General features: G+C 45.3%; 2 protein-coding genes across 9 annotated transcripts in view; one reads left to right on the top strand and one right to left on the bottom strand.

Annotated features, from left to right (window-relative positions):
- The window catches only part of LOC108520747 (chemokine-like factor), a 15,258-nt gene extending 2,671 nt beyond the window's left edge, over window positions 1-12,587 (bottom strand). The window contains exons 1-4 of one of the 5 annotated variants that reach the window (XR_001882993.1): window positions 12,327-12,563; window positions 6,791-6,949; window positions 1,589-1,684; window positions 999-1,153 (exon numbers count right to left, since the gene is read on the bottom strand). Coding sequence is in view for 3 of the 5 variants with exons in the window: in XM_017860244.1 (XP_017715733.1) it covers window positions 1,589-1,684; window positions 6,791-6,949; window positions 12,327-12,404 (333 nt within the window). In the remaining 2 variants the exon portion in view is untranslated. Of the gene's footprint in view, window positions 1-998; window positions 1,154-1,588; window positions 1,685-6,790; window positions 6,950-12,326 lie in introns of all 5 variants that reach the window. The other 4 variants (XR_001882994.1, XM_017860244.1, XM_017860245.1 and 1 more) reach the window with 4 other exon arrangements.
- Window positions 12,588-14,691: 2,104 nt separating this feature from the next.
- The window catches only part of TK2 (thymidine kinase 2), a 41,874-nt gene continuing 30,751 nt past the window's right edge, over window positions 14,692-25,814 (top strand). The window contains exons 1-4 of one of the 4 annotated variants that reach the window (XM_017860240.1): window positions 15,014-15,190; window positions 16,103-16,130; window positions 17,548-17,551; window positions 22,298-22,372. In XM_017860240.1, the coding sequence (XP_017715729.1) occupies window positions 15,067-15,190; window positions 16,103-16,130; window positions 17,548-17,551; window positions 22,298-22,372 (231 nt within the window). In that variant the 5' untranslated portion in view covers window positions 15,014-15,066. Of the gene's footprint in view, window positions 15,191-15,278; window positions 15,875-16,102; window positions 16,134-17,547; window positions 17,552-22,297; window positions 22,373-25,814 lie in introns of those variants that run through there. The other 3 variants (XM_017860237.1, XM_017860238.1, XM_017860239.1) reach the window with 3 other exon arrangements.

The following is a 25,814-nucleotide window of genomic DNA, read 5'->3' as shown; positions in this document are numbered from 1 at the left end:
AAAAAAAAAAAAAAAAAAAAGAAAAGTCATAGATTTTAATATATTTAGCTCAGTATATCTAAAACATTATCATTTAACATGTAATCAACAAAGTTATTAACAAAATATTCTACAATCCTTGTTGGGGGTAATAAATCTTTGAAATTCAATGTGTATTTTTGTGCTTACAGCTGATCTTGATTCAGACTAGCCACATTTCCAGTGCTCAGTAGCCCCATTGCCTAGCAACTACGGTTACTATACTGAACAGCACAACTCTATATTTTGTCAGCCCCTGCCAAAGTATACTTAAGAAATGAGTAAATTAATGAACGAGTAAAAAAGTGAATGAAAGTAAATCCTATGCCTGGTCCCTCCTCCTTCATAGTAGAAAGATGTGTATTATCTTCAAAAACAACTGGGGGAAATTGACACAGAGCTATCTCATTTCTAGAATAATTCTGACTCCTCATGAAGTTGCTTAGGGCCTAAGGGAGATGGGTTCTGACATATATGGCTGAGAACTCTCCTAAGTGACCCATACTATGAAAGAACATGGAAGTAAGAAGATTTATTTAAGAACTTTCTTTTTTTTTTTTTTGAGACGGAGTCTCGCTCTGTCGCCCAGGCTGGAGTGCAGTGGCGGGATCTCAGCTCACTGCAAGCTCCGCCTCCCGGGTTTACGCCGTTCTCCTGCCTCAGCCTCCTGAGTAGCTGGGACTACATTAGCTGGGACTACAGGCACCCGCCACCTCGCCCGGCTAGTTTTTTGTATTTTTTTTTTTAGTAGAGACGGGGTTTCACCGTGTTAGCCAGGATGGTCTTGATCTCCTGACCTCGTGATCCGCCCGTCTCAGCCTCCCAAAGTGCTGGGATTACAGGCTTGGGCCACCGCGCCCGGCCTTATTTAAGAACTTTCTAATTCAATTCTTTAGGTCAGAACCTAGAAAAGCTAAGTGATTTTGAACCTTGTATGAGAAATCTCAGAAGAGTATCAGATAGAACTATAACTAAATTACCTGAGTCATTTTCTGGCTTGCTTTCTAGGATGAAGTCTGATGGAATGGATCTGCTTCTCTTCAAGCAGTGTTCAAAATGATCCTTTAGTTGCAAGGTGCCCTGCCAATGTTTCCTTACTGTAAGGACATCATCTATTATATTCTATCTGAAGGATCTGAACAAGAAATAACCGAGCTCAAAACAGTCTGTCTCATCTTAACAAGTGGTATGTATCCTTTTCTATAAAAGGGAGAGCTATGAAACTCATCCATCTTTTTGTTTTGTTTTGCTTGGTATCAGGTTTCTCAGAGCTAAGTGCTGTAACTGATTCCAGTAGCTTTTGTTGGTCTAGTCTAGCCCTACGTACCTATAAGAAATCTGTAGGAACCTCTTTATTGGGTTAATTCTGCGTCTAGTATCAAATCATACTCCTTCACGTTAATCAGGGCAAGCATTCACAGACAAAAATATTGAGCCACTAGGCACTGTATATTAGCCTAAGAATCTCAAGGATGAATACAGTATAGCTTTCTATTCTTACATCTGTTTTCCAAATAAATTTGCATTCTGATAAAACCTGAAGAAAGAAAGCAGAAAGACTTCCACTTACCCCTCCACCAACTGTCAATGGTGTGGTTTCTGGTATCAGAGCCAACACAGATACGATGAGCATGAATACTGTTGTTACCAGTGAGTTGATAATATCCTAAAAACACACAATAAAGCTGAGTCTTACATGAAGACTACCAAGTAATGCTAAACAAAACAAAACAAAACAAAACAAAAGTCAGCAGGCCAAATGCACTGGCTCCCGCCTGTAATCCCAGCACTTTAGGAGGCGGACAGATCACCTGAAGCCTGGAGTTTGAGACCAGCCTGGCCAACATGGTGAAACCCCGTCTCTACTAAAAAAACAAAAATTAGCCGGGCATGGTGGTACATGCCTGTAATCCCAGCTACTCGGGAGGCTGAGGCACAAAAATTGCTTAAACCCGGGAGGCAGAAGTTGCAGTGAACTGAGATCACGCCATTGCACTACAGCCTGGGCAACAGAGTGAGACTCTGTTTCAACAAAAGGAGTCAGCTTCCTAAATATTTTGAAAGTTTCATTTTATTAAACAAATTCATTTAGCACATATCTTTCAGGAAACCAAAATGTCACCGTAAAATGATACCTAGATAGTATCTGGTCTATAATGACACCTAGTGGTTTTCTTTTACCTGTAATATGCCAATCTTACTTAAAAAGCTTTTTATTTCTTTTTTACTTAACATAAATGTAGTTGGAGGGAAAACTCATCTGATTAGGAAATAAAGTAGATGATGTATTATGTAGAAAGTTTAAGGTAGAAGGGGTGCCATGGGAAGTAAAACTGCTCATTTTCTTTTTTTTTTTGAGACGGAGTCTCGCTCTATCACCCAGGCTGGAGTGCTGTGGCCGGATCTCAGCTCACTGCAAGCTCCGCCTCCCGGGTTCACACCATTCTCCTGCCTCAGCCTCCTAGGTAGCTGGGACTACAGGCGCCGCCACCTCGCCCGGCTAGTTTTTTTGTAGTTTTAGTAGAGACGGGGTTTCACCGTGTTAGCCAGGATGGTCTCGATCTCCTGATCTCGCGATCCGCCCGTCTCAGCCTCCCAAAGTGCTAGGATTACAGGCTTGAGCCACCGCGCCTGGCCAAAACTGCTCATTTTTAATAACATAAGAAAATGCAGAGTAGTCTACATTGTATATCAAACTTCAAGTTACTAAAAATGCAATTAATGCTGGGCGCTGTGGCTCATGTCATGGTAATCCCAACACTTTGGGAGGCTGAGGCGGTTGGATCACCTGAGGTCAGGAGTTCAAGACCAGTCTAACCAACATGGTGAAACTCTGTCTTTATTAAAAAATACAAAAATTAGCCAGGCATGGTGGTGGGCGCCTGTGGTCCCAGCTACTTGGGAGGCTGAGGCAGGAGAATTGCTTGAAGTCAGGAGATGGAGATTGCAGTGAGCTGAGATTGCACCACTGCATTCCAGCCTGGGTGACAGAGCGAGACTCTGAGACTCAGTCTCAAAAAAAAAAAAAGGCAATTAATAAAACTTAAAATAGCACACACTTAAGAGAAAGTGGTAATTTTCAGGAAATCCCCACAGGCATCTCTATGCAATGGATGACCAATTATGCTATTATTGCTGATGATATAGCTCATTTGCTTAAAACTTTCACAAAGTAAAAATTAGTTTCATTCTTAACTGTGATGTCAAGAAGTGCAATTTTACATTTTTAAAATGGATGTGTAGTGTGGGAAAGGTAAACTGTCTAGCTGAGAAAGGTTTATGTATGTTTGCAGATAACCACAGGCAGGAAGGAATAACACAAATAGCAAACTGCAAAACTCTGGTAATTTAGAAAAGCAATTAGAAAGAAAGAAGAGGTTCAATGGGGGCAGGGCAAGGTCAGATACACTTAGGAAGAAAAAAGTTATCATTTGTAGGAGACACTGAGACAACTATTCTAGGTTAACTCTCTTTTGTGTTGGATTTTTTGCTCTCCTTCAAAAGGCAACAGACCATACCCCTGCTTCAGACAGGCAGCCTGCCTCCTGTGAGCAATCTGGGCAAGTGTTTATAGATGGCTTTGGATCAAAGCAGTGTTCTAGGGAGGGCAGAGAACCACAGGGGGAAAAAAGGATATGCCTACCCTGGAACACCAATGATCCTCAAGAGTAATTTAGACCATTTCTTTTATATTAAAAATGAAACATCTATATGCCACAGAGTAGAATGTAAACTTAATTACAAAAATAGGGATTTCAAAGGAATTCTGAGCCTATGCTTAGATACCACCTCAAAGCCATGGGTTGACTCATTTTTTTGTGTTTTCTGTCATTTGGGGCTCTTGGGGGGAACAATCAGAGAAGGCCTGCTCTGCAGACTGTATCAGGGACAACAACTTTGGGACAGTTTGAGTGGAGATGACCAAGCCCTCTCCTAGTTAGCAAAGGCAGTGGCTAGCAGATGGAAGTACTTACAACTTACCTTTTCCCCACCTACAGATGAATTGGAACAGTCAGCCATCTCTGTGTCCTACACTTTAGGTAAGAGCCCCAGGCAACTTCTGCACCTGTGCTCTGGCTCCAATTCCACTCTGCAGGGACCTCACTCTATTCATTACTTTTATTTGTCTCTGGCCATATTTCCTCAACTCAGAGATGACCCCTCTAGTTGTCTCTTTCCTTCCCTGCTCAGTCCCACAACTTTCCTGTCACTTGCCCACTTTAGGCAAACTCCTCTGGAAAAGGTCACCTGGGGGGCCGGGGGTGAAGAGAGAGAGAGAGAGAGAGAGAGGGAGAGAGAGAGAGAGAGAGAGAGAGAGAGAGAGAGAGAGAGAGAGAGAGAGACTTATCTTTCTGTTTACATGTGTCCATTCTTCTTGAAATGTATTCCCGTCTTGGCTTCGGTGACACCAGTCTCACTTGGGTGCTCTCCTGCCTTTTCTGGCCACGTCTCGTCTCATATGTTGGCGTTTCCCAGTTTTACCTTCAGCTCTCTCTACACTCTTTCTGAGCCATTTTGGCCAGTCCAAGCTCAGTTAACATCACAAGGTGATGACTCCTAAAGTGTGGCTCTAGCTCCTCTTAAGTTTCACACCATTTCTGAACATCTCCATATGAATATCGCATGAGTAACTAATATCTAGTATTTATCAAGCTAAACTCATTACATACGGCTCTGCTGCACCCTTCCTTAAACGTATTCTTCCTCTGTCAGTATCCTCTCAAGATATAGAGGCTGATCATCTGATCATGCCACTCTCCTACTTAAAAACCTCCAACAACTCCCATTAGGCTTTGGGTTAAAGTCCAGAGCACATAAACCCTTGTATGCCCTGACCCCATTGTCTCAAACCTCACTTTTGCCCGGGCTCTTGTTCACAACTCAATACCCAACCATTTAGATACACCTGCAGGTCCTGGAGGGTCATGCTCTTTCTCCACCTAGACCCTCACATATGCTGCTGCTTTTCCAGCAGAAAAGCACTTTCCCTTCCCTGTCTCAGTCATCTGCTAACTACGTTTCATCCTTCAGCCCTCAGTTTGGGCAGTTTTTCTTCACAGCCTACTGTGATCTGGTCCCTTTCCCTCGCTGGGTTGCATCCATGCCATCCTAGGTGTGTATCTATCACAGCACCTATTCCCTGTGTTGCTTCCTGGGTGCATTTAAAGTCTCTGAGGTACAAGATTTTTGTTTTGTCTTACCAAAGAACCAATTACAGAATCTAGGATTAGCAAATACTTAACATTTGCTAAATAAATAATTTCATTAGACAAAGATCAGAAAGGATTCTGGGGTTCGTAACGGAGCAGAAACTTAGTTACCCATATAACACCCCATTTCTAAGAGATACAATATCAGTAAAGTTTGATCCTTAGAGATTTGGGGACTATTCCTTTTAGTGGGCTACATATAAGCTACTCTCTCTCAGTCTATTCTGTTACACTCCCGGCTCTAGGTTTATTACTGGGACATGTAAGAAACTCCAAGGAATTATGTTTGGAGAAAAAGAAAGGCTAAAATGTGTTTTATTAAACTCTACAGAAGCTGTGAAGAGCAACTACGCAAGACAAAGAGGATGTGGACCAGTGTTCATTATCTTCTTGAAGAAATATTTAGAACAATTTAGTTTAACCCTTTCTGCCACTAAATGAGGTCCAACTGAGGAAGACTTTGCACTGTTTTCCTAGACCTCCCTCCAAGCAAGTAGAGCCCCGAAGTGTAGATTAAATAGTTTTGAGAGGTGCTATGAATATCCTATTTCCCAGCTTTTCCCTTTGAGGACTTTTAAAAAGTTTATGATTTGCCTGAAATGCTTGCCACTGGCCTTGAAGGTGGTTCCAGAAGGTATCATTTAAAGGCATGCTTATGGTTTAAGAATAGCTCTGAAGTCTTTTCTTGTTGATACGAATTATCAGCTTAGATATTAGTACTGTGGCATCCAAGAGGATGAGACCAGTGCAGCCGAGGAAGACATGGCAGCAATTAGTACAGCCAAAGAGGAGAAGGGCAGCAGGAGGGTTTAGGAGGGAGATCTACGGAGACAGGATGCTGGGGATGAGACTTGCAAGAGGACAGAGGAGAAGTCACTCAGTTTTTCTTAGAATCAGCTTCTAGTCCAGTCTGAGGGGCTGCATACATCTTAATGAATAACTTTAATCTGCCCAATTTGACAGTTTTCAGAACCATCTGGGCATTCCACTGGGCAGTTATTCCTAATAATATGAGTATGGCAGGTTGCAGTCTATATACTATGAAATATCAGAGGTGCTAACATTATTTAGTAATAACTACAGATATTGTCAAGTGAGATAACATTGTACGTTAGCTTCCTCAATTAGTTTGATTTTCCATTTAGTGACCAAGGATGTGCAAGGATAGATACTTGTGTATCTCTTTCCATCTCTATCCCAATTTTGAGGCCATATTAACATGCATTCAAATAGGTAATAAAGATTAAGAAAGCACTGTAATTTTATTAACATGGTCCTAAATTTAAATTTCTTTAGAAGATGTATCCAAGCAAATTCTAACAGAAGTGTCAGCCGAATCTACTGATAGATGTGCACAGAGAACGTATGCTCTGTGGCTGCCCTGCATCCTTAAGACCCTCTCCCAAGGCAATACAGGGCACACTAGCAATGGGTAGGGCTCCTCCTTCCTAAGCCTATCAGAGATTACCTTAAGGGTTTAAGAGAAACAAAAAACAGAGTTCATTAAAATATCTCATTATGGTAGGAAAAAGTAAAATTTAAGGATGAAACTGAACACTTACAAGCAAAGGCCAAAATAACCACTTCATTAGTCGATCAAGTCTGAGTATATATAAAAGTATGAAAAACAAAATAACGGTGACTTCAAATCCAGTGATAACAATATATGGTTCAGGGGCTTGTGCGATGATAAAAAAGGTCATAGATGTCACAGTTAGTGCCTAGAAGAAAAAAACCCATGATTTATTCAGTGACAACTGAATACAAATTTAAACTGTAAAAATGATAATTTCTAAAATAATAGGCTGGGCACAGTGTGTAATCCCAGTATTCTGGGAGGCTGAGGTAGGAGGATTGCTTGAGGCTAGGAGTTCAAGACCAGCCTGGGCAACATAATGAGACCTCATCTCCAAATAAACAAAAATAACCAGATACTGGGGTTTCTGCCATACACACACACATATAAAACAGCCATGGCTAAAGTGTATGGATATTGACTTCTCTTTGTCTTTTTGAGGACTGGGTATTCCTCTCTATTTTAAGTCTAATTAATTATTCCTCTTGTGTTTCTGACACCATCACTTCCCACATCAGTTCTCTTGATCTTTTTCCACCAAATACTTCCATTCCCTCTTGTACTTTCAATCCATCCTCTGCTAGCTCCTTTTCTCATCATCCTAGAAACATCTCAGTTGTCTTCTTTTAAAATATACACACACATACTCCTTCCTTTTATCCTGCTCCCCACAGAAACCCTTGTTTTGTTTTCTATTGTTGTTATGCTTCCTCAAAAAGGCTGTCTACTGGCTGTCTATAATTTCTTACCATCCATTTATCACTCCTTAATTCTTAACAATCTGGAGTCTACTGTCAGATTTAAACTTAGAATGTTGCCAGAAAAATACTGAGGAGCAAAGTTCAAAACAAATTGTCAGGGCGGGCGCGGTGGCTCATGTCTGTAATCCCAGCACTTTGGGAGGCCAAGACAGGCGGATTGCCTGAAGTCAGGAGTTTGAGACCAGCCTGGCCAACATGGTGAAACCTTGTCTCTACTAAAAATACAAAAATTATCCAGGTGTGGTAGCAGGTGCCTGTAATCCCAGCTACTCGGGTGGCTGAGGCAGGAGAATTGCTTGAACCCAGGATGTGGGGGTTGCAGTGAGCTGAGATCACGCCACTGCACTTCATCCAGCCTGAGTGACAGAGCCAGACCCTGTCTCAAAACAAAACAAAAAAAAATTGTCAGAGGAAAACAATTCTGACGTTTAATAGCTTTATTACCAAAGTACCACTTTTATACACTTCTACCTAAACAATGCAATCAGAATCTATGCTATTTTAAGTGAAAAAAAAAAAAAACCTCTGAAATTTCTTCATTTCCAAATGAAGATACAGAACATGGCAATGTTAAGTGAAAAAAAATTAAGCTGGTGGGTCCCAGGGGAGTTCTGTCAATGTTCTTAGGAAATAAAGCTCTCTCCAAAGCTCTGTGCTGTTGGTAAACGGTTTGGTTAAGAGTCTTCCCTGGCTAGACTTTTAAAATATCCTGTCAGCTGGTAACATATACATACTCATTTTAAGTCCATATAGGTTACTTATTTATAATTCTTCCAATTACTTTATTAGCATAAATATGCCCTTCTTTTAAACTTCTAAATTGGTCAGTTTGATTACTAATAGTTACTAAGTAACTTCATTCTTTATAATTAACATAATTACTATTAGCAACACATCATCTCCAACTACTCCAATTACTCTGCTGGACCAAGGTCTTCAGCCCACAGATTATGAAATGAAGGGTCACTTTTTCAGTCCCTATCCTCTGTAACCTTTCTGCATCATGGTAATTTGCACTGGTGATTACTCCATTTCCTTAAAACTTTCTATGGTTTCTGTCAAACTGGGTCCTCCTGTGATTTATATTTACAGCTCTTACATCTTTCCTAAGCTCCTGGCCTTTGTTTCCAGTTATCTTTTAAATATCTCACTAATAGTATCTCAGACATTACCACTCTATGGATATTGCCTTTGCTAACATCAGTGATTTCAGAAATACTAAATTTAATGAATGTTTTTTTCTTTTTCCAGTACTTTCAGTTGCTGTTTTATAATCAACATTTTTCATTCCTTATCCTAGTGGACCCCTATGATGTTATTGCCATTGGCTGTTCTTCCCCTACTACTGTTTTCTTTTGGTTCCCGTGTCACTTCTCCGAGATTTTAAACCTCTGCTACTGTTCTCTCTTGGTGGGTTCCTCTCATTTTATTCACCCCTGTAAAATGCTGTAATTCTCATTCCACTCAAAGAGTCTGGGTCTCTAACCCAGGTCCATTCCCCACATTTCACACCTAAGTAGCCATTTAGAATCCCTATCTGGATAACCTACAGGAATCTCAGTTCACCATGTCTAAAGCTGAAATCCTGCCCCTTCCTCCTGGATTCACAACCTCAACTGGTGGTACCACAATCTACCTTATCACCCATGCCAGGAACCTAAGATCACTGTTCTTACCCATTCCCCAACTGATCAATAATCAGGTCCTGCTCACTTAATGCCTAAACATTTTGGGCACTCCCTCCTCTTCATCCTTACAACAACTGCCGTCAGCATCTTTTCCATGAACTATCATGACGGAATTTCTAACATGCAAGTTTGTTTACGGATTTCTTCATCTATTCAAAATTCTTCAGTGGCTCTCCAGGGTCTTTAGAATAGAGCCTGCTTCTCACCATGTTTTCAAGATCTTCCACAATTTGGCTCCTGTCTACTTCTTGAGAAAAGACTTACTTCACAATTTATCCACATGAATCAAACTCCTGATCCTCTTTTCACATTTGCTTCATCAATAGGCTGTCTCATCTCAGTGGATGGCGACTCATCCTTCCAGTTGCTTAAACCTAAAACTTTAGAAGCTGTCTTGGACTCCTCTTTTGTTTACCCCACATATGGCTCATCAGCAAATCTTGTTGGTGCTACTTTTAAAATATTATATTCCAAATGTGACCACTTCTTATTACCTGCTCTGCTACCACCAGCCACCATCATCATCTCTTGCCCAGATTATTACAATTGGTCTCTTTGGTTCTACCTTTGCCCCTGCAGCAATCCCCTTCTGTCCTTCCCTACGAATCTACTGTTAACATAGCAGCTAGTATTTTGTTTTTTGTTTGTTTGTTTTTGAGAGGGAGTCTCACTCTGTCACCCAGGCTGGAGTGCAGTGGGGTGATTTTGGCTTACCTCAACCTCTGTCTCCCAGGTTCCAGTGACTCTCCTGCCTCAGCCTCCTGAGTAGCTGAGATTACAGGCATGCGCCACCACGCCTGGCTAATTTTTTTTTTTTTTTTTTTTTTTTGTATTTTTAGTAGAGATGGGGTTTCACCATGTTGGTCAGGCTGCTGGAACTCCTAACTTCAAATGATCTGCCTGCCTTGGCCTCCCAAAGTGCTGGGATTACAGGGTGAGCCACTGGGCCTGGCCTAGTATACTTTAAAAATATAAGTTAGATCATATACTTTACTTAAAACCTTCCCCATCTTCACTCACTCACCCCAGTCCAGTTACGCTGGTTTCCTTGCTCTTTCTTGATGCCTTCCCGCACATTCCTGCCATAAGGCCACACCGCACTGGATTTTCTCTGCTTCAAACACTCTTGTTCCAGGTATTCTCATAGCTAACTCCCTCATCTCAGTCAAATCTTTGATCAGATGTCATCTCAACAAAGTCTAGAATTCTATTCATTATTGCAACTTTTCTCTGCAACTCCCTCCCGGCCTTACAAACTCCCTTACCTGGCTTTTACTTTTCTCTTGTTCCACTGCACATACCACCTTCTAGAATACTAAAATTTATTGTGTTTGCCTCCTCTGCCCTCCCATCCCAATATGTGTACTCCACGAGGGCAGGGATCTTTGTTTTTTGTTCACTAGTATTTTTCAAGAGGCTGGAACAGTGCCTGGCACATGACATGCATTACACAGATTATTTGAATAAATGAAGTAACACTCAACTTCCTATATTTCTCTGCAGCAATTGTGCTATTTTTTGCCTCCATGCCTTTAGTCAGGTGGCTCTTAGATCCAACCCTAGATTGCTCTAGGAAGAGTTTTTTTTCTGACACCTATCTCCTTAGTTAGACGCCTCACTTCTGTGTTCTATCTCCACCTTATCATGTATCTTAACTATCTGCTCATGTGTCTGTCTCATAACTAAACTGAAGAACTCCATGAGTCAGGGATTTTTGTCCTGGTTTGTCTTTGCTGTTCCAGCTCCTAGCCCAGAGTTTGGACCATATTAAGTATTCAAATGGTTTGTTGAGGAAATTAATATGTCAAAAACTAACCATTCTCACAGAACATGGTTCCCCCTTCAGTGTTCAAGATGTTTCCTTTTTCAGTGTTCAAGATCCCAGACCTTCTCGTCACTTTTGTCCTGAGTATTTACTCCCAATCAAAAGTTCTCTCTCCTTCCCTCGACTCCAGAGTTGTTTTCTAAATCTCTTATGTATCTCAACTTACACGATATGAAAGCTACTTCTCACAATCACAGACTTTTGGTGTGGGAAGGATCTTATATGCACTTTGTTCAACCCACTCACCTTCAGTTTGAGTCTCCTTTATAACATCCTCACCAAGTGCTCACCTATGCCTGGTACTTTTGTCTGGGAATGCACTGCCTTCCCAAGTGGCCATTTAGTTTTGGGAGATCTCCCAATATAAGATTCCTCCTCACATTAATTGGAAATGTTTTCCTTGTAACTTTGAATTATCTCCATTTTGCCTCTCCCATGTCAACTCTTTAAAACTTAAAACAATTTATTTTTTCCTTCCCTTTAAGGTTTCTCTGTGAATTACTTCAATGATGAGTTTCTAGGATAGATTCCTTCAACGAGGACAGTTTCCACTTCTCTAACTAGCTAGGCCACTTCTCTCCAAATGATCAACTTTCTCCAAACTGTTCAGAAGCGACTGCAGTGCTCCCGGTAGGAAGTCTGCTGCTAGAAACGAGCAGTTCTCTCTGTCCTGGTTCTGGGCTGTATCAGCCTTGAACTCAATCACATCAAACGTTTGTCTTATAGAAGTCCACATAACATTTACCGAAACCCCTGAGGCTTTTTTTTTCCTTTCAAATCTTGTGGGCTTCTGAGAGGTGTAACTGCAGCTGTCTCGCCTGGTACCTTTTAATTAAAAAAAAAAGGTTTTGTTTTGTTTTGTTTTTGGTTTTGTTTTTAAAGAGACAGGATCTCTCTGTCGCCTAGGCTTGTGTGCAGTGGTGCGATCAAGGTTCACTGCAGCCTCGAAATCCTGGGCTCAAGCGATCCTCCCATCCTGGCCTCCCAAAGTGCTGGGACCACAGGTGTGCGCCACGGCGCCCCGCCCTCTCTGGTTTTCATGAATGTGTGTCCCTAAACCCTCCTAAGGGGAGGGAGGACGGTGCCGTATCTCTCTCCTTCTTCCCTCACGAAGCCGTGCCTTGCCTTTCAATCTTGATCAAAGCGAGGTTGAAAAGCAAACAGGGCGTTCAGCTGTGCCCTTCATACCCACATCTCCCGCCCCCGAGCAGCTTCAACAGCCTCCCGCCCTCCGCGGCGGGGCCTCACCAGCCGCAGCATCTTCACGTGTCCTTTCACACTGAAGCAGAAGGGGCGATGTTTTATTTTCGGCTGCACGTTATCCATCGCCCCTGCAGACCGAGCAGCCGCAGTTCTCCTCAACTCTTCTCAGCACGCTGCCCGAGTAGTTTCTGCGCAGCTACAGCAACCGCCGCCGCGGCCGAGCACCGCCCTCCTAGACTTCTCGCCCAGCTGGACTTCCCGCTCTCCCGCGCGCATGCGCACGGCGCCGCGGTCGGTCTTGCGCATGCGCCCCCACGGCATCTCTGAGCCGGCCGCTCTGGCTCGTCCTGTATTTTAGTTGTTGCGTAGTACATTAGCGGACCTAGAGCTGGGCACACGTTAGGGGGCCTGGAGGTGGGCAGGCCGGCTAGCGCCCTGTTAGCCCGCCCTGTTCTGGCCTGGCATTAATGACGGCAGCCCTCCAGCTTTCCTGAGGAGTCTTCCTGTCGGGAAGCCCTCTCAGGGTTGGGAGCAGAGGAGAGGGAGGGAGGTCTAGAAATGGCGGTCCCATCTCCCAACACCTTGGGCATCGTGAATATCACCTCCTTAAAGGGGATCTCCCTTGGTCATCCCGTGTAGAGCAGCCACCATCACTTCTCAGCATTTATTGCTAGCTGACATATATCATAAAAATACAAATTCTACGAAAGCAGGGACTGGTCTGCTGCTCTCCCTGCAGGGTCCAGGTTCTGGCACATAGTTGGTGCAGAATGTGTGCAGCCTCAGGTCCTATCCAAGCCCCCAGGGCATCACAGTCTGGACTTGTTCTGCATATTTTTACTTTTGCGTCCCACTGGTACTCGTTCTTCCGTGGAACAGCCTGAGTCCCTTCAGATACTTCATGTTTTCTCAAGTGCTCCCATGAAGCCACCCTCTTGGAGCATTCCTTTTTAGGGATGGGAAGTATATGTCTCTCCTCTTATGTGATTTAAATTCTATCTTGGATAATTCGGCCATCACCCTAGTTCATTCAGATCTGTTTGGATCCAGCCCACCTCAGCCTCAGTCCATTTCATTCCTTTAAATCTGATGAGCAGTTACCTCCAACAGCTTCATCACAAATCACTCACAAAAATGGCCTTAATCCTGAAGTTTATTTACGGAGAGCACACTTGCTAGGTGTGTGGCAGATATGCAGGAAGCACAAGATGAGGCAACAGATCTAGGGGCAAATGACTTCCTTCTCCCTGCCTAGAGGTGACGCCGGTATCGTGCCCTCCCGGGAGAGGTGAGAAACCCCTCCACGCAAGCACTGGACCCTTCAGAGTCAAGACTGGCAACAGCTCTGATTACTGGACCTGGGCCTGTTGAATTCTAATACACTGTGACTCCACATCTGGGCTGAATTTTTGCTGAGTATAATGGAATTCACATGCTTCCTTCCTAGCCCCTACTTGTCTGTCCAGTTGGAATATTTGGTTGCGTCCTCTGGAGGGATCTAGTACGTTTCGAGTCTAGACGCTGGAACTCTTAAAGTTTAGAGGAAAGAGCTCCAGCTGCCAAGCAAGAGAAATGGGCTGGAATTCTAGCTTCACCCCTTAATGAATGCTGCTGATTTTTTTTTTTTTGAGACGTAGTCTCTGTCACCCAGGCTGGATTGCAGTGGCACATCTCAGTTCACTGCAACCTCCGCCTCCCAGACTCAAGTGATTCTCGTGCCTCAGCCTCCTAAGTAGCTGGGATTACAGGCGTGCGCCACCACGCCTGGCTAATTTTTGTATTTTTAGTAGAGACACTGTTTCGCCATATTGGTCAAGCTGGTCTTGAACTCATGACGTCAAGTGATCCGCCCTCCTCGGCCTCCCAAAGTGCTGGGATTACAGACCTGAGCCACTGCGCCCAGCCGCTTCTGATCATTAAAAATATATATATATATATATTTTTTTTTTCGCAGGGGGAACGAAGTGTCCCTCTGTTGCTCAGGCTGGAGTGCAGTGCAGCAATCTCAGCTCACTGCAATCTCTGCCTCCCAGGTTCAAGCGATTTTCCTGCCTCAGCCTCCTGAGTAGCTGGGATTACAGGTGCCCCCCGCCACACCCAGCTACTTTTTGCATTTTTAGTAGAGATGGGGTTTCGCCATGTTGGCCAAGGCTGGTCTCGAACTTCTGGCCTCAGGTGATCCGCCTTCCTCGGCCTCCCAAAGTGCTGGGATTACAGGTGTGAGCCACCGCGCCTGGGCCAAAAAATTTACTTTGTAAAAAGACTAGGCAAGTGCAGTAGTGAGAAGGGGGGAAAGAGTAGAGCAAGGAGTTATATCTATTGCTTCTGACCATTTGAACAAGTTACCTAATTCTCTGAGGACAAGCTCGGAGAATGGGAGAGACAATAGCTATATGCAGGGTTGTTGGGAGGAATAAGTGACGAGTGTGTGCCAGGAGTCTGATTACAGAAGGTGTTCAATTAAGTAATAAGAAATCATTAATCAACCCATCAGTCACTGGTATTATGTGCCATCCATCCTCCCAGTGTTGCCAAGCTATGGGTGCTTTCTGCCAGCGTCCTAGCAGTGGGAAGGTTTCTGGCTGCCAGCGGCGAACCTCTCCCTTCGAGTATTTCTCCTCTCCCTGAGAAGATGAAATGCGACGGGGTCTCTTTAAGGGCCAGGCGCCGGGATCCAGGCGGCGCGCAAGGGCTGGACGAGAAGTAGCCCCCGCCGACTCTCACAGGAAGGAAGCCCGGGACTCTGGATCAACTCTCCAGGGCCTCTGGATCCGCTCGCCCAGCTATGCTGCTGCGGCCGCTGCGGGGCTGGGCCGCCCTGGCGCTGCGCTGCTTTGGGCCGGGAAGCCCCGGGAGCCCGGCCTCAGGCCCCGGGTCGCGGAGGGTGCAGCGCGGGGCCTGGCCTTCGGGTAACGCGCGTCTTGGTCCCGCCTCCCAGGAGCCCCTATGAACCCACCTACTCCCGGCCCCTGGGCTCCCGGAACCCACCCGAGCCCGAAGCGCCTCCTCCGAGGCGCGGGTTTTCCTGCCCGGCTGCGGCGGGGGCGGGAGGGGCCATCGGCAGTTACCCGGGCGCTAGACCGCAGCGAGCGCGGGAGGCGATGGGGTTTTGCGCCCGGCTCTTGTTCTGGGATGGGAAGAGAGGCGTTAAAGAGCAGCCCAAACTCGGGTCCCCCGACCCATTTCCTGGCCCGATTCTTTCGACCTTAGGGGCGATGGGGACTGGGAGCTGCCCTAAGCCGATTCTCCTCACACTCTGGTGCCAGCGTAGGGGAGGGAGGTTACGCCCCGGCGCTCTCCTGCCCTCCCCGGGAGTGGGGACCCACTCAGAAACGGGTCACTCTTACACCCGGGTTCTGGTGTCCGCCATATGGCTGTTGAGAGAACCTCTTGTGGGGCGGATGGGTAGCGATGCCCGCCGTCGGCCTAGAGGAACACCTGCGTCCCAGACTCAAACCCACGCCTCAAACCCACGCCCGCGGCCCACTGTTCCCCGTGCACCGCGAGTGGAGGCTGCTCTGTCTTTCCACTTGCTTAATACCCAGTCTGTGAGGATCTAAATAGATAACGTGGAAAATACAAAGTACAACGTAGTAAGTGAAAGAACTCGAGCACACTGGGGACCCACGCAGCCGCAGCCCAGAGTGGCACATCGGCGAGTCGGTGGTGCGCGCCTCCAACCTTGGAGGGCGCCCAAAATGGAAAATATTTTTAGGCCAGGGAGTGAGCATAAAAATTAGTGTTTTGTGGTCATGTAGCAAATTAGGGCAGAGGAGAGTTATTTAAAAGTGAGTTTAAAACTGATTTCCTTTCTTTTGTAGATAAAGAACGGGAAAAGAGAAAAAATCAGTGGTAAGTCCCTCTTTTATGTGTACTGTCTAGGATAATATTTATTTTTTTGAAGAGGAGAGACAAAAAAGCAGAGTAAAAGCAAAATACATTCCAGAGTAAAAGCAAAAATACAAGAGAATCTCCAGGGAGAAGGAAGTCTGTCACCCTCCCAGGAGGCCTCCTCTGTCACCAATTGTATCTTTCCCCAGAGTCTGCACAGGTAGGAGCACACAAGTAATTGTATCCTTCAGGTAGATTTGGTTAAAGCTTAAGGGATGATTGTGAAAGTATTTGAAAAACCCTCATTGTGTTATGGGGAAGGTCAGTTTCATCTTGGGTTGGGCAGCTCAGATGTGAGGGAAGTTCTGTCGACCACCACTCTCTCCCCCCAGTGCTGAGACTGGTGGGTGGGCAGGGGATCAGAGAGAAACCTTGAGGGTCCACATATGTGGGTTCAGTCATCAGGGTGGCTTTGAGATGCTGGCTCTGGGCTGGGGCTGTGACTAGTGTGAGGTTGAAGGTCAAAGGAGGGTCAGGTTGGTGTCCACCGGGATGTTGGGTGCTTTACTGGCTGGGGTAGGGAGTGATATTTTGGTCACCGACCAAGGCTCAATTCCTTAAGAGAACTGAAAGTCCCTAGCTCCTGTGGCTGGAAAGGGGGTGGCTAGGCAAGTGGTGGCAGGAGTACCGTGGCTGGGATCTGCAGAGGGTAGACAGTGTGGGCAGGCCCCCAGGGTGCTCAGGGTGATAGAGAGCTCTTGGGAAGTAGTGAAACCACACAGAGAGGATTGAAATGCTTGAGATTTGTGGAAGTTTGTTGAAATTAGGAGAAGGATATGCCAGCAGGTGCCATAGAAGGGGAGGGAAATGCAAAGTTGAGCTGGATGGTAATTAATGTATTATTGTTTGTTTATATATTTAAGAGACAGGGTCTTGCTGCCTTGCCCAGGCTGGCCTCCAACTCCTGGGCTCAAGTGATTCTCTGGCATCAGCCTCCTGAGTAGCTGTGAGGACAAGTGTGAGCCACTGTGCCTGGCTATTTATTAATTATTGAGCTAGCATTGATGTGAGCTGGGCCTGTTCTCTGTGCTTTTTGGGTGTGGTTTGATGTGCCCCCAGACACACAGTAGCTAGTTCATAGAAAGTGGTATGGAGCCTGCATTCAGGCTCAGGACTGTTTGTAACCATTCAAGTCCTGTGAGCTCCTGTGTGGGAGGCACTGGGCTAGGACCTGGGGACCTGGCAGTCAAACAGCCCTGACATTTGGGAATCTGCGGTCTGTCTGATGGGAGAGGTCTGTCTGATGGGGGAGATAGCAGTAACTAGGAGAATGGTGGAACTAGAACAGCAGTGAGCATGGGGGCTGATGACTGAGAGGAGCTTTGGGCAGCGCCTTATTGCCTGCTGGGAGATAGAGGAGAGTTTGAGGCAGGAGTGTTGTAACAGGTACAAGTCACAGAAGAAAGAGAACCTGCAGACCTGGGCATGTGGCCAGTCCCTAGAGAGGCAGCTGGGGAGGGCTAGGGGGTAGGTGCAGAGGGACTGCGAATAGGTCTTAAAACCCAGAGTCACTGAAGGGCTTTACCCCCACCCGGCACCATCCGGGTTGCCTCTCAGGGAGCGATGTGAGGGACCACGAGTGGAGGGCCCAGCTGGGCCAGACTGGAAGGAGAGAGACCTTAAGTAAACTAGAGATGGCACAGAGCCTGCAGCTGAGTGGGAAAGCAGGGCCTAGGGGAGTTGTTGGTTGGTTGACTGGTGTTGCTGGGTGAGGAGAGATGTCCAGAGTGTTGACGGTGTCTGGGTGGATAGTGCAGCCATCACATGGCACAGTTTACAATATCAAATAATTGAATATCACAACAAAAGTTTTTAATGAAATAGCTGGACAGAACAATATCCAACAGAGCCATGCCTAATGGCTCATACCTGTAATCGCAGCACTTCGGGAGGCCAAGGTGGGAGGATCACTTGAGCTCAGGAGTCTGAGACCAGCCTGGGCAACGTGGCAAAATGCTGTTTCTACAAAAAATACAAAAAATTAGCTGGGCATGGTGGTGTGCACCAGTAGTCCTAGCTACTCGGGAGACTGAGGTGGGAGGTTGTTTGAGCCTGGAAGGTCAAGGTTGCAGTGAGCTGTTATTGCATTGCTGCACTCCATCCTGGGCAACAGAATGAGACCCTGTCTCAAAAAAAAAAAAAAAAAAAAAAAATCAAATAGTAGGGAGTTCAATAAATTGTGACAGATCTTATGTAATGGAATATGTAAAGCCATTAAAACCATGTTTTGAAAATATTTAGTGACCTGGGAAGGCACTCACTATGTAAAAGATGAAAAAAAAATAACAAAACCAATAAAAGTATATGAAGTGTGATCCAAATGAAAGAAAAAAAACTGTCCTTAGGAAACAAACAGGAAAGAAATATAAACATTAATGCCGAAATTCTCAGTCTAGTTAAGAGATAGTTGTGGGGTTAACAAGGAGCATGTAAGAGAGAGTTTGGGGTGTGATGGGGTAAAAGTGTCTTCCCTTAGTTATTTGAATGTTAAGTGAAATTAGCTGGGTTCCTTTTTAAAACAGCCTTACTGAGTTATAATTTGCATACCACAAAATTCACCCATTTTAAGTGTGTAATTCAATGATTTTTAGTAAATTTGCAGAGTAAACAGCACTACAGAGTAAACGCCACTACAATCTAATTTTATTTTATTTTTATTTTTTATTTTTTGAGACAAGGTCTGGCTCCGTTGTCCAGGCTTGAGGACAGTGGCACAATCATGGCTTACTGCAGCCTCGACTTCCTGGGCTCAGGCGATCCTCCCATGTCAGCCTTCCAAGTAGCTGGGACTACAGGCACATGCCACCATGCCTGGCTAATTTTTGTATTTTTAGTAGAGACAGGGTTTCACCATGTTGGCCAGGCTGGTCTCGAACTCTTGCCCTCAAATGATCCCCTGCCTCGGCCTCCCAAAGTGCTGGGATTACAGGCCTAAGCCACTGCGCCTGGCCACTGAGAATGTATTTCTTAGCACAAGAATGCTTAATTTCCATTTTTAGAAAAGATTAAATATTGTTATTTATAATAGGGATAGGTGGCTCATCACAGTTTCAGTTATAATCATAGAAAATTGGACTCAAGGCCTCACAGCAGAGGAAAATGGAGATAAATTGTAGTGCAGTCACAGAGCATTGGGCCAGGCCAGCCATGTGCTCCCATAGCGTGGGGACCATCTCCTTTTCACAGTTTCTTGTTGCTTTCCTCCACACACTCATGAGTTCTTTGGCCGTTGCAACGGGGTCCTGAGTACACAGTACCTGGCACAGCATAGGCCTTCAATAAGCAGTTGAAACGTGCTCAAAGATGAGGACTGTATACAAAATATTTGGCATGAAATATGCTCACATGTCATGGGGTTTATCTCTTAGTATTGGGATTATGGTGATAGTTTCTGCTTTTTGATTTTCTGTATTTTCTTCAATGGGCATGCACTCCTCTTATAATATTTTTAGATATCACTTTAAAAAGAAATGTAAAGACTCCCTTTGCTTGCTTCCTGTTCCGCCTTCCATTTCAGGGGAACTTTGTGAGATTCTTCCTGTGTTGCCTGCTCTAAACTGGAGGGCAGATTGGCTGAGCTCATTCAGGGCCTGACATTCACCAATTCTTCAGGATTTCATGCTGGGAATAGGAACACGTTTCTGGGAGAAGGGCTTATCTGAACAACCTGTTAAAATGCTTGCAATGAACAGGAAAGAAAAAAGGCTAAGTAGAATGATGTCTAGATTGAGCTCTTTTTATATATCTAGGAAGAGGAAAAGTTTTCTTTAAAGAACAGTAAAAAAATTAAATCCATTAGTGCCCTAATGGGGTCTTTTCATGCCCTTTTGTTCATTCCCTTGGGTTCATTTTGTACTTCGGGGCTCGAAAGGAGTGGGCTGGGAGGGACCCAGGATGGGAGAGTGGCCTTGTGTCTCCTGGTTACCTGTTAGGGTCAAGGCAGGAGGAACCTTCTCCACCAGCTGACAGAGTTCTAGTTGCTGGGGATACTTTAGTGGGGTGGTGTGAGACGGCCCACTGTGACCTGGTGTTTATGTGAGGTGTGACTGAGGCTCCATCAGGAGTTGTGAGAAGGGGCCTGGATGTGAATTCTAACTCTGATTCTTCCCTTGCCAGGTCTGGCACTTGGGCAAGTTACCTACGTTGCCCAGGTTTCTCTGGGTGCCTCCAGCCTGAATGCAGAGGAAGAGGCCTCTGTGCAGCAGGTCGGGCCCCTCTCTGACTGTGTGTGCCCCTGGAGGATGTCTATCATATGTTCTCAAGGGCCAATTTGTCTTCTTATGTATTGGAGCTGCCCGTTCCCTGTGGCCATCTGCTGGAGCCAGAGCCACTGGGCCTGTGTCATCAGCAGTGCCTGGCTGAGCAGAACTTGGTAGAATCACTGGGCCACAGATCAGGGGCTCAAGCCTAGAGTCTGATTTAGAGAGTCTGGATGCTACCTGGTGCTACCTCATGTTTAACCAGCTCCTCTGGTGTATCTGAAGCAGGCATCTGTGGGCTAGATGTGAAGCTCTGCTCCAGCCTTGTGGTACCCAACCTTGCCTGTACATTGAAATTCGCCTGGAGCGCTTTAAAAGTTACTGAGGCTTGGCCGGGCGCGGTCGCTTACGCTTGTAATCCCAGCACTTTGGGAGGCTGAGGCAGGAGGATCACCTGAGGTCAGAGTTCAAGACCAGCCTGACCAACATGGAGAAACCCCGTCTCTACTAAAAATACAACAATTAGCCAGGCATAGTGTCGGGCACTGGTAATTCCCAGCTACTCAGGAGGCTGAGGCAGGCGAATCACTGGAACCTAGGAGGCGGAGTTTGCGGTGAGCTGAGATTGTACCATTGCACTCCAGCCTGGGCAACAAGAGCAAAACTCTGTCTCAAAAAGACAAAACCAAACAAACAAAAGCCCCCCAAAAGTTATTGAGGGTTGGTCAGGCGTGGTGGCTCACGCCTGTAATCCCAGCACTTTGGGAGGCTGAGGTGGGTGGATCACCTGAGGTCAGGAGTTTGAGACCAGCCTGGCCAACATGGTGAAACCATGTCTCTACTAAAATACAAAAATTAGCCAGGTGTGGTGGTGGGCACCTGTAATCCCAGCTACTTGGGAGGCTGAGGCAGGAGAATGGCTTGAACCCAGAGGCGGAGGTTGCAGTGAGCTGCGATTGCGACACCGTGCTCCAGCCTGGGTGACGAGCGAAACTGTCTCAAAGAAAAAAAAGTTACTGAGGCTTGAGTCTCACTCTAGAGATTGTGGTGTAATTGGTCTGGGCCGTGGCATCCCTGTAGAGATTTTTAAAAGGTCCCAGGTGGTCCTAGCGTGTAGCCGGAGCTGAGAACCGCTGCCTGGAATACCTTCTCTCCCTAAGATGAGTTACTTCTAGGATGCTCCTTGGTCTTTGGTATAGGTAGGCCTCAGATGGCTGTTTCTGGCCCCTCCCACTAGTGCCATGACCGCCTTTCCCTCCCAGGTGCAGTCAGTGTGAGCAGAGTCTAGGTTCAAGCTGTTCTTGCTTTATTGTCTTCTACAAGCCTCATTTTTCTTTTCTGTGAAAAATGTTAGGACTTACCCTTCTCAGGTTTCAGTGAGGTTACATGTGATAATGGTGTGTTACCCGTCTCAGGGATTGGCCTGTGACAAGGTGCTTAACAAAGTCCTTACTCTTTTTTTCTTCTCCCCTTTCCTAATAGTTTCCAGTCAGTGACCAAGTGCTTTTTTTCCTGTAAAGCAGTGAATTCGATTCTGGATAACGTGTGTGTGTTTCCTAGCCTCAGAGCCATCGCCTAGGCTCTCGTTAAGGAGGCAGGACACTTAGGCCTAAAATCTAATAGTCTGTGGGGTTGAACTAGGGAAGGGCAGAGCTGGGCTGGGCAGACAAGCTGTGTATGGTTTAGGAGTTGACATAAAGGAGGGTCTGGTCTCGGGGGACCAACTTGAGCCTGCCACTCGGGGAGGGTCGGCTTATCTAACAATGGGACCTTGCCAGTTTCCTGAGGAGGGATTTTGGTTTACATTTGAAAATCTTGTACTGAACCATTTATGCTGTTCACCTGAGCCCTTTCCCTAGCCATCATTCCCTGAGGTTTCCCTGGTCGCTTGAGTTCTGGCTCTAATGTGCATTTGTCTTTTGCCAGATCTGTGTCGAGGGCAATATTGCAAGTGGGAAGACAACGTGCCTGGAATTCTTCTCCAACGCGACAGACATTGAGGTACAGCCTCCACGCTAGGTTTGAAGGAAGCCGAAACCTAGGATTTTCCTATTGATGGCTCTCTTTTGTTACTGCAGAAGCTACAATTTCTATACTTTTATAGTCATTTTCTTTCCTGCTTTCCTTTCCTGTTTTTACTTCTGTTAGAAATATATGTATGGCCAGGTGTAGTGGCTCATGCCTGTAATCCCAGCACTTTAGAGGCTGAGGGGGGAGGATCACCTGAGCCCAGTAGTTTGAGAGTGGCCTGGCCAACAAATTATCCCCTTGATGGGATAATTTATAGAGGATGTGGACTAACCTTGTCCAATAGGACTATAATTTGAGCCACAAGTGCAAGCCACAGGTGTAATTTAACATTTCTAATAGCCTCATTAAAAAAACGAAAAGGGCCGGGTACAGTGGCTCAAGCCTGTAATCCTAGAACTTTGGGAGGCGGAGGCAGGTGGATCGCTTGAGCCTAGGAGTTCCAGACCAGCCTGGGCCACATGGCGAGACCCCATCTCTACAAAAATATGCCAGGCATGGTGGGGCGTGCCTGTAGCCCCAGCTACTTGGGAAGCTGAGATGGGAGGATTGCTTAAGCTCAGGCAGAGGTTGCAGTGAGCTGAGATCATGCCATTGCACTGCATCCTGAGCAACAGGAGTGAAACCGTGTCTCAAAAAAAGGAAGAAACCCACAGAAAATAAAAAGGACATTTTATTTCACATAAAATATGCCAAATGTGATCTTGTCAACATTTAATCAATATAAAAATCACCAATGAGCTATTTTGCATTCTATCTTGTTATACTAAGTGTTTGGAATATGATACTGCTTGAGCATCCCTTATCTGAAATGCTTGAGACCAGAAGTGTTTTAGATTTCAGAATTTTTCAGATTTTGGAATATTTGCCTAAACGTAATGAGATATTTTGGGGATGGGACCTAAGCCAAAACGCGAAATTAATTTATGTTTCATATATAGATAGCCTGAAGGTAATTTTATACAATATTTTAAGTAATTTTGTGAATGAAACAAGTTTGTCTTAAGTATTTATGTGTGGAATTTTTCATTTGAAATGTCATATCGGTTTTCAGAAAGTTTTGGAGTTTGAAGCATTTAGGATTTTGGATTTTTCAATTAGGGATGCTCAAACTGTAAAATAAGTGTAACTTAGAGCATATCTTAATTTGGACTGGTCACATATCAAGGTCTTAATAGCTGCTTATGGCTCATGGCTACTGTATTGGACAGTGCAAGTGTTGACTGCCCTAAAGTCTGGTTAGGAAAAGAGTCTACATGGGTAAGAAGAAAGGTCAGGCTATTGAGCAGGGCTAGAAGTGTGACATCCGAGACAGCAATGTCTGAGCAGTGGGTATTATTACTATGCATAGGCAATTAATTTAATTTCTAGTTCATTTAAAGCGTAGTCACTAAAACTAACTTCAGAGATGTTTAAGAATCATCTCTACACTAAGACGTTGACCTGTCTTCCTTGTTCTAGATTTTAGTGGTATAATCTTCTCTATTGATGGCTCTCTTTTGTTACTACAGAAGCTACAATTTCTATACTTTTATAGTCATTTCCTGTCCTTCTTCCCTTCCTTTCCTGTTTTTACTTCTGTTAGAAATGTATGTATGGCCAGATGTGGTGGCTCATGCCTGTAATCCCAGCACTTTAGAGGCTGAGTGGGGAGGATCACCTGAGCCCAGTAGTTTGAGAGTGGCCTGGCCAACATGACAAAACCACATGTCTACAAAAAATAAAAAACTTAGCTGGATGTGGTGGCACGTGCCTATAGTCCCAGCTGCTCAGGAGGCTGAGGTGGGAGGATTATTTGAGCCCAGGAGGTTGAGGCTGTGGTGAGCCATGATTGTGCCATTGAACTCCAGCCTGGGTGACAGAGTGAGGCCCTGTCTCCAAAAAAAAAAAAAAAGAAAGAAAGAAAAGAAATATATATATATAGTTTGATAAAAATAATAAACATTATATAGCCCTTGTCCTGCTGTGTTCATGGGCTGCTGTGCAGGAAAGAGTTAACATAGCAGACCTAAGACTGCTGCCCTTTAGAAACACCTGCTTGCAAGGGTGGTCTTTGACTGGCATCTGGGAACTTAGATCTTGGGAGTGCCCCCACCATTCCTAACTGATAACAGACTCTCTGCCTAAACTGTTTCTCCAAACAGTATGGTTTATGCTGACACCTGCTTTCTTCCTTGGAGTGTGGAATTTTGGTACATGTCAGGAAGTGGCTGCCTGCATGGCTGAGCGCTGATGAAAACCTTGAACTCCCAGGTTCAGGCCAGCTTGCCTGCTAGACAACATTTCACATGTATTGTCACATCTTGTTGCCGGGGGAATTCAGTGTGTGCTGTGCAGTTCCTCTGGGAGAGGACCCTTGGAAGCTTGTGCCTGGTTTCTTCCAGACTTTGTGCCCTGCCCTTTTTCCCTTTGCTGATCCTTTTTTCTTTTGCTTTCTTTTTTTTTTTTTTTCCCCGAGATGGAGTCTCGCTCTGTCACCCAGGCTGCCAGCTCACTGCAACCTCCACCTCCCAGGTTCAAGCAATTCTCCTGCCTCAGCCTCCCAAGTAGCTGGGATTACAGGCGCCCACCACCATGCCTGGCTAATTTTTTTTTTTTTTTGTATTTTTAGTAGAGATGGGGTTTCACCGTGTTGGCCAGGCTAGTTTCAAACTCGTGACCTCAAGTGATCCACCCGCCTCAGCCTCCCAAAGTGCTGGGATTACAGGCGTGAGACACCGCACCTGGTCCCGTTTGTGGATCTCGTTTTGTGTCCTTTTGGTGTAATCCATCTTAGCTGTGAATATGACTGCATGCCGTGTCCTGTGAGTTCTCATGGATCATCAAACCAGGGGAGGAGGGGGGGTCTTGGGGACTCTTGACACCTGTCCTGAGTGATATGACTCTTAATGGCACTTTAGAAGTGCTTATAGTCTCACTGAAGGCCTTGGAGCCGATTAACAACAATGATAGTTAACATCCAATGAGTATACTGCTATTTGCCCAGCACTGTGTTAAGGGTTCATCATAAATACTAAATGATCTCATCCTCCCAAGAAGAGTCCCTCTGAAGTAGGTACCATTTTTACCACAGTTTTAGATGAGGAAACCATGGCTCAGTGAGGTTAAGTGGCTTGTCCAGGGTCACTTGGCCAGTGTGTGATACAGCCAGATCCCAGCCCAGGCTGTCTGGCTGCAGAGGCCACACCCTTGTTTGGTTCTTCTGTGCTATGAAGAGCTTTCTTGGCTTTAGGAAGACCACTCTCCCTTCAGATCTGAGCTCCGTGTCCCTTGACCTTCCCAGCGAGGTTATGCTTCCTGATGGAGCATTCCCTGGCCGCTCTGTACCTCTCTTTTATACCACTTCTTGGAGTTTGAAAACATGTTGGCTTCTATGATTGCCTGAGTAATGTCTGCTTCCCCTGGTAGGCTTAAG

The sequence above is a fragment of the Rhinopithecus bieti genome, unplaced genomic scaffold (assembly GCF_001698545.2).
Source record: "Rhinopithecus bieti isolate Rb0 unplaced genomic scaffold, ASM169854v2 scaffold_53422, whole genome shotgun sequence".
Lineage (NCBI taxonomy): Eukaryota > Metazoa > Chordata > Mammalia > Primates > Cercopithecidae > Rhinopithecus > Rhinopithecus bieti.
Note: the sequence above shows the minus strand (reverse complement) of the source record. Positions and strands in the feature narration are given on the sequence as shown.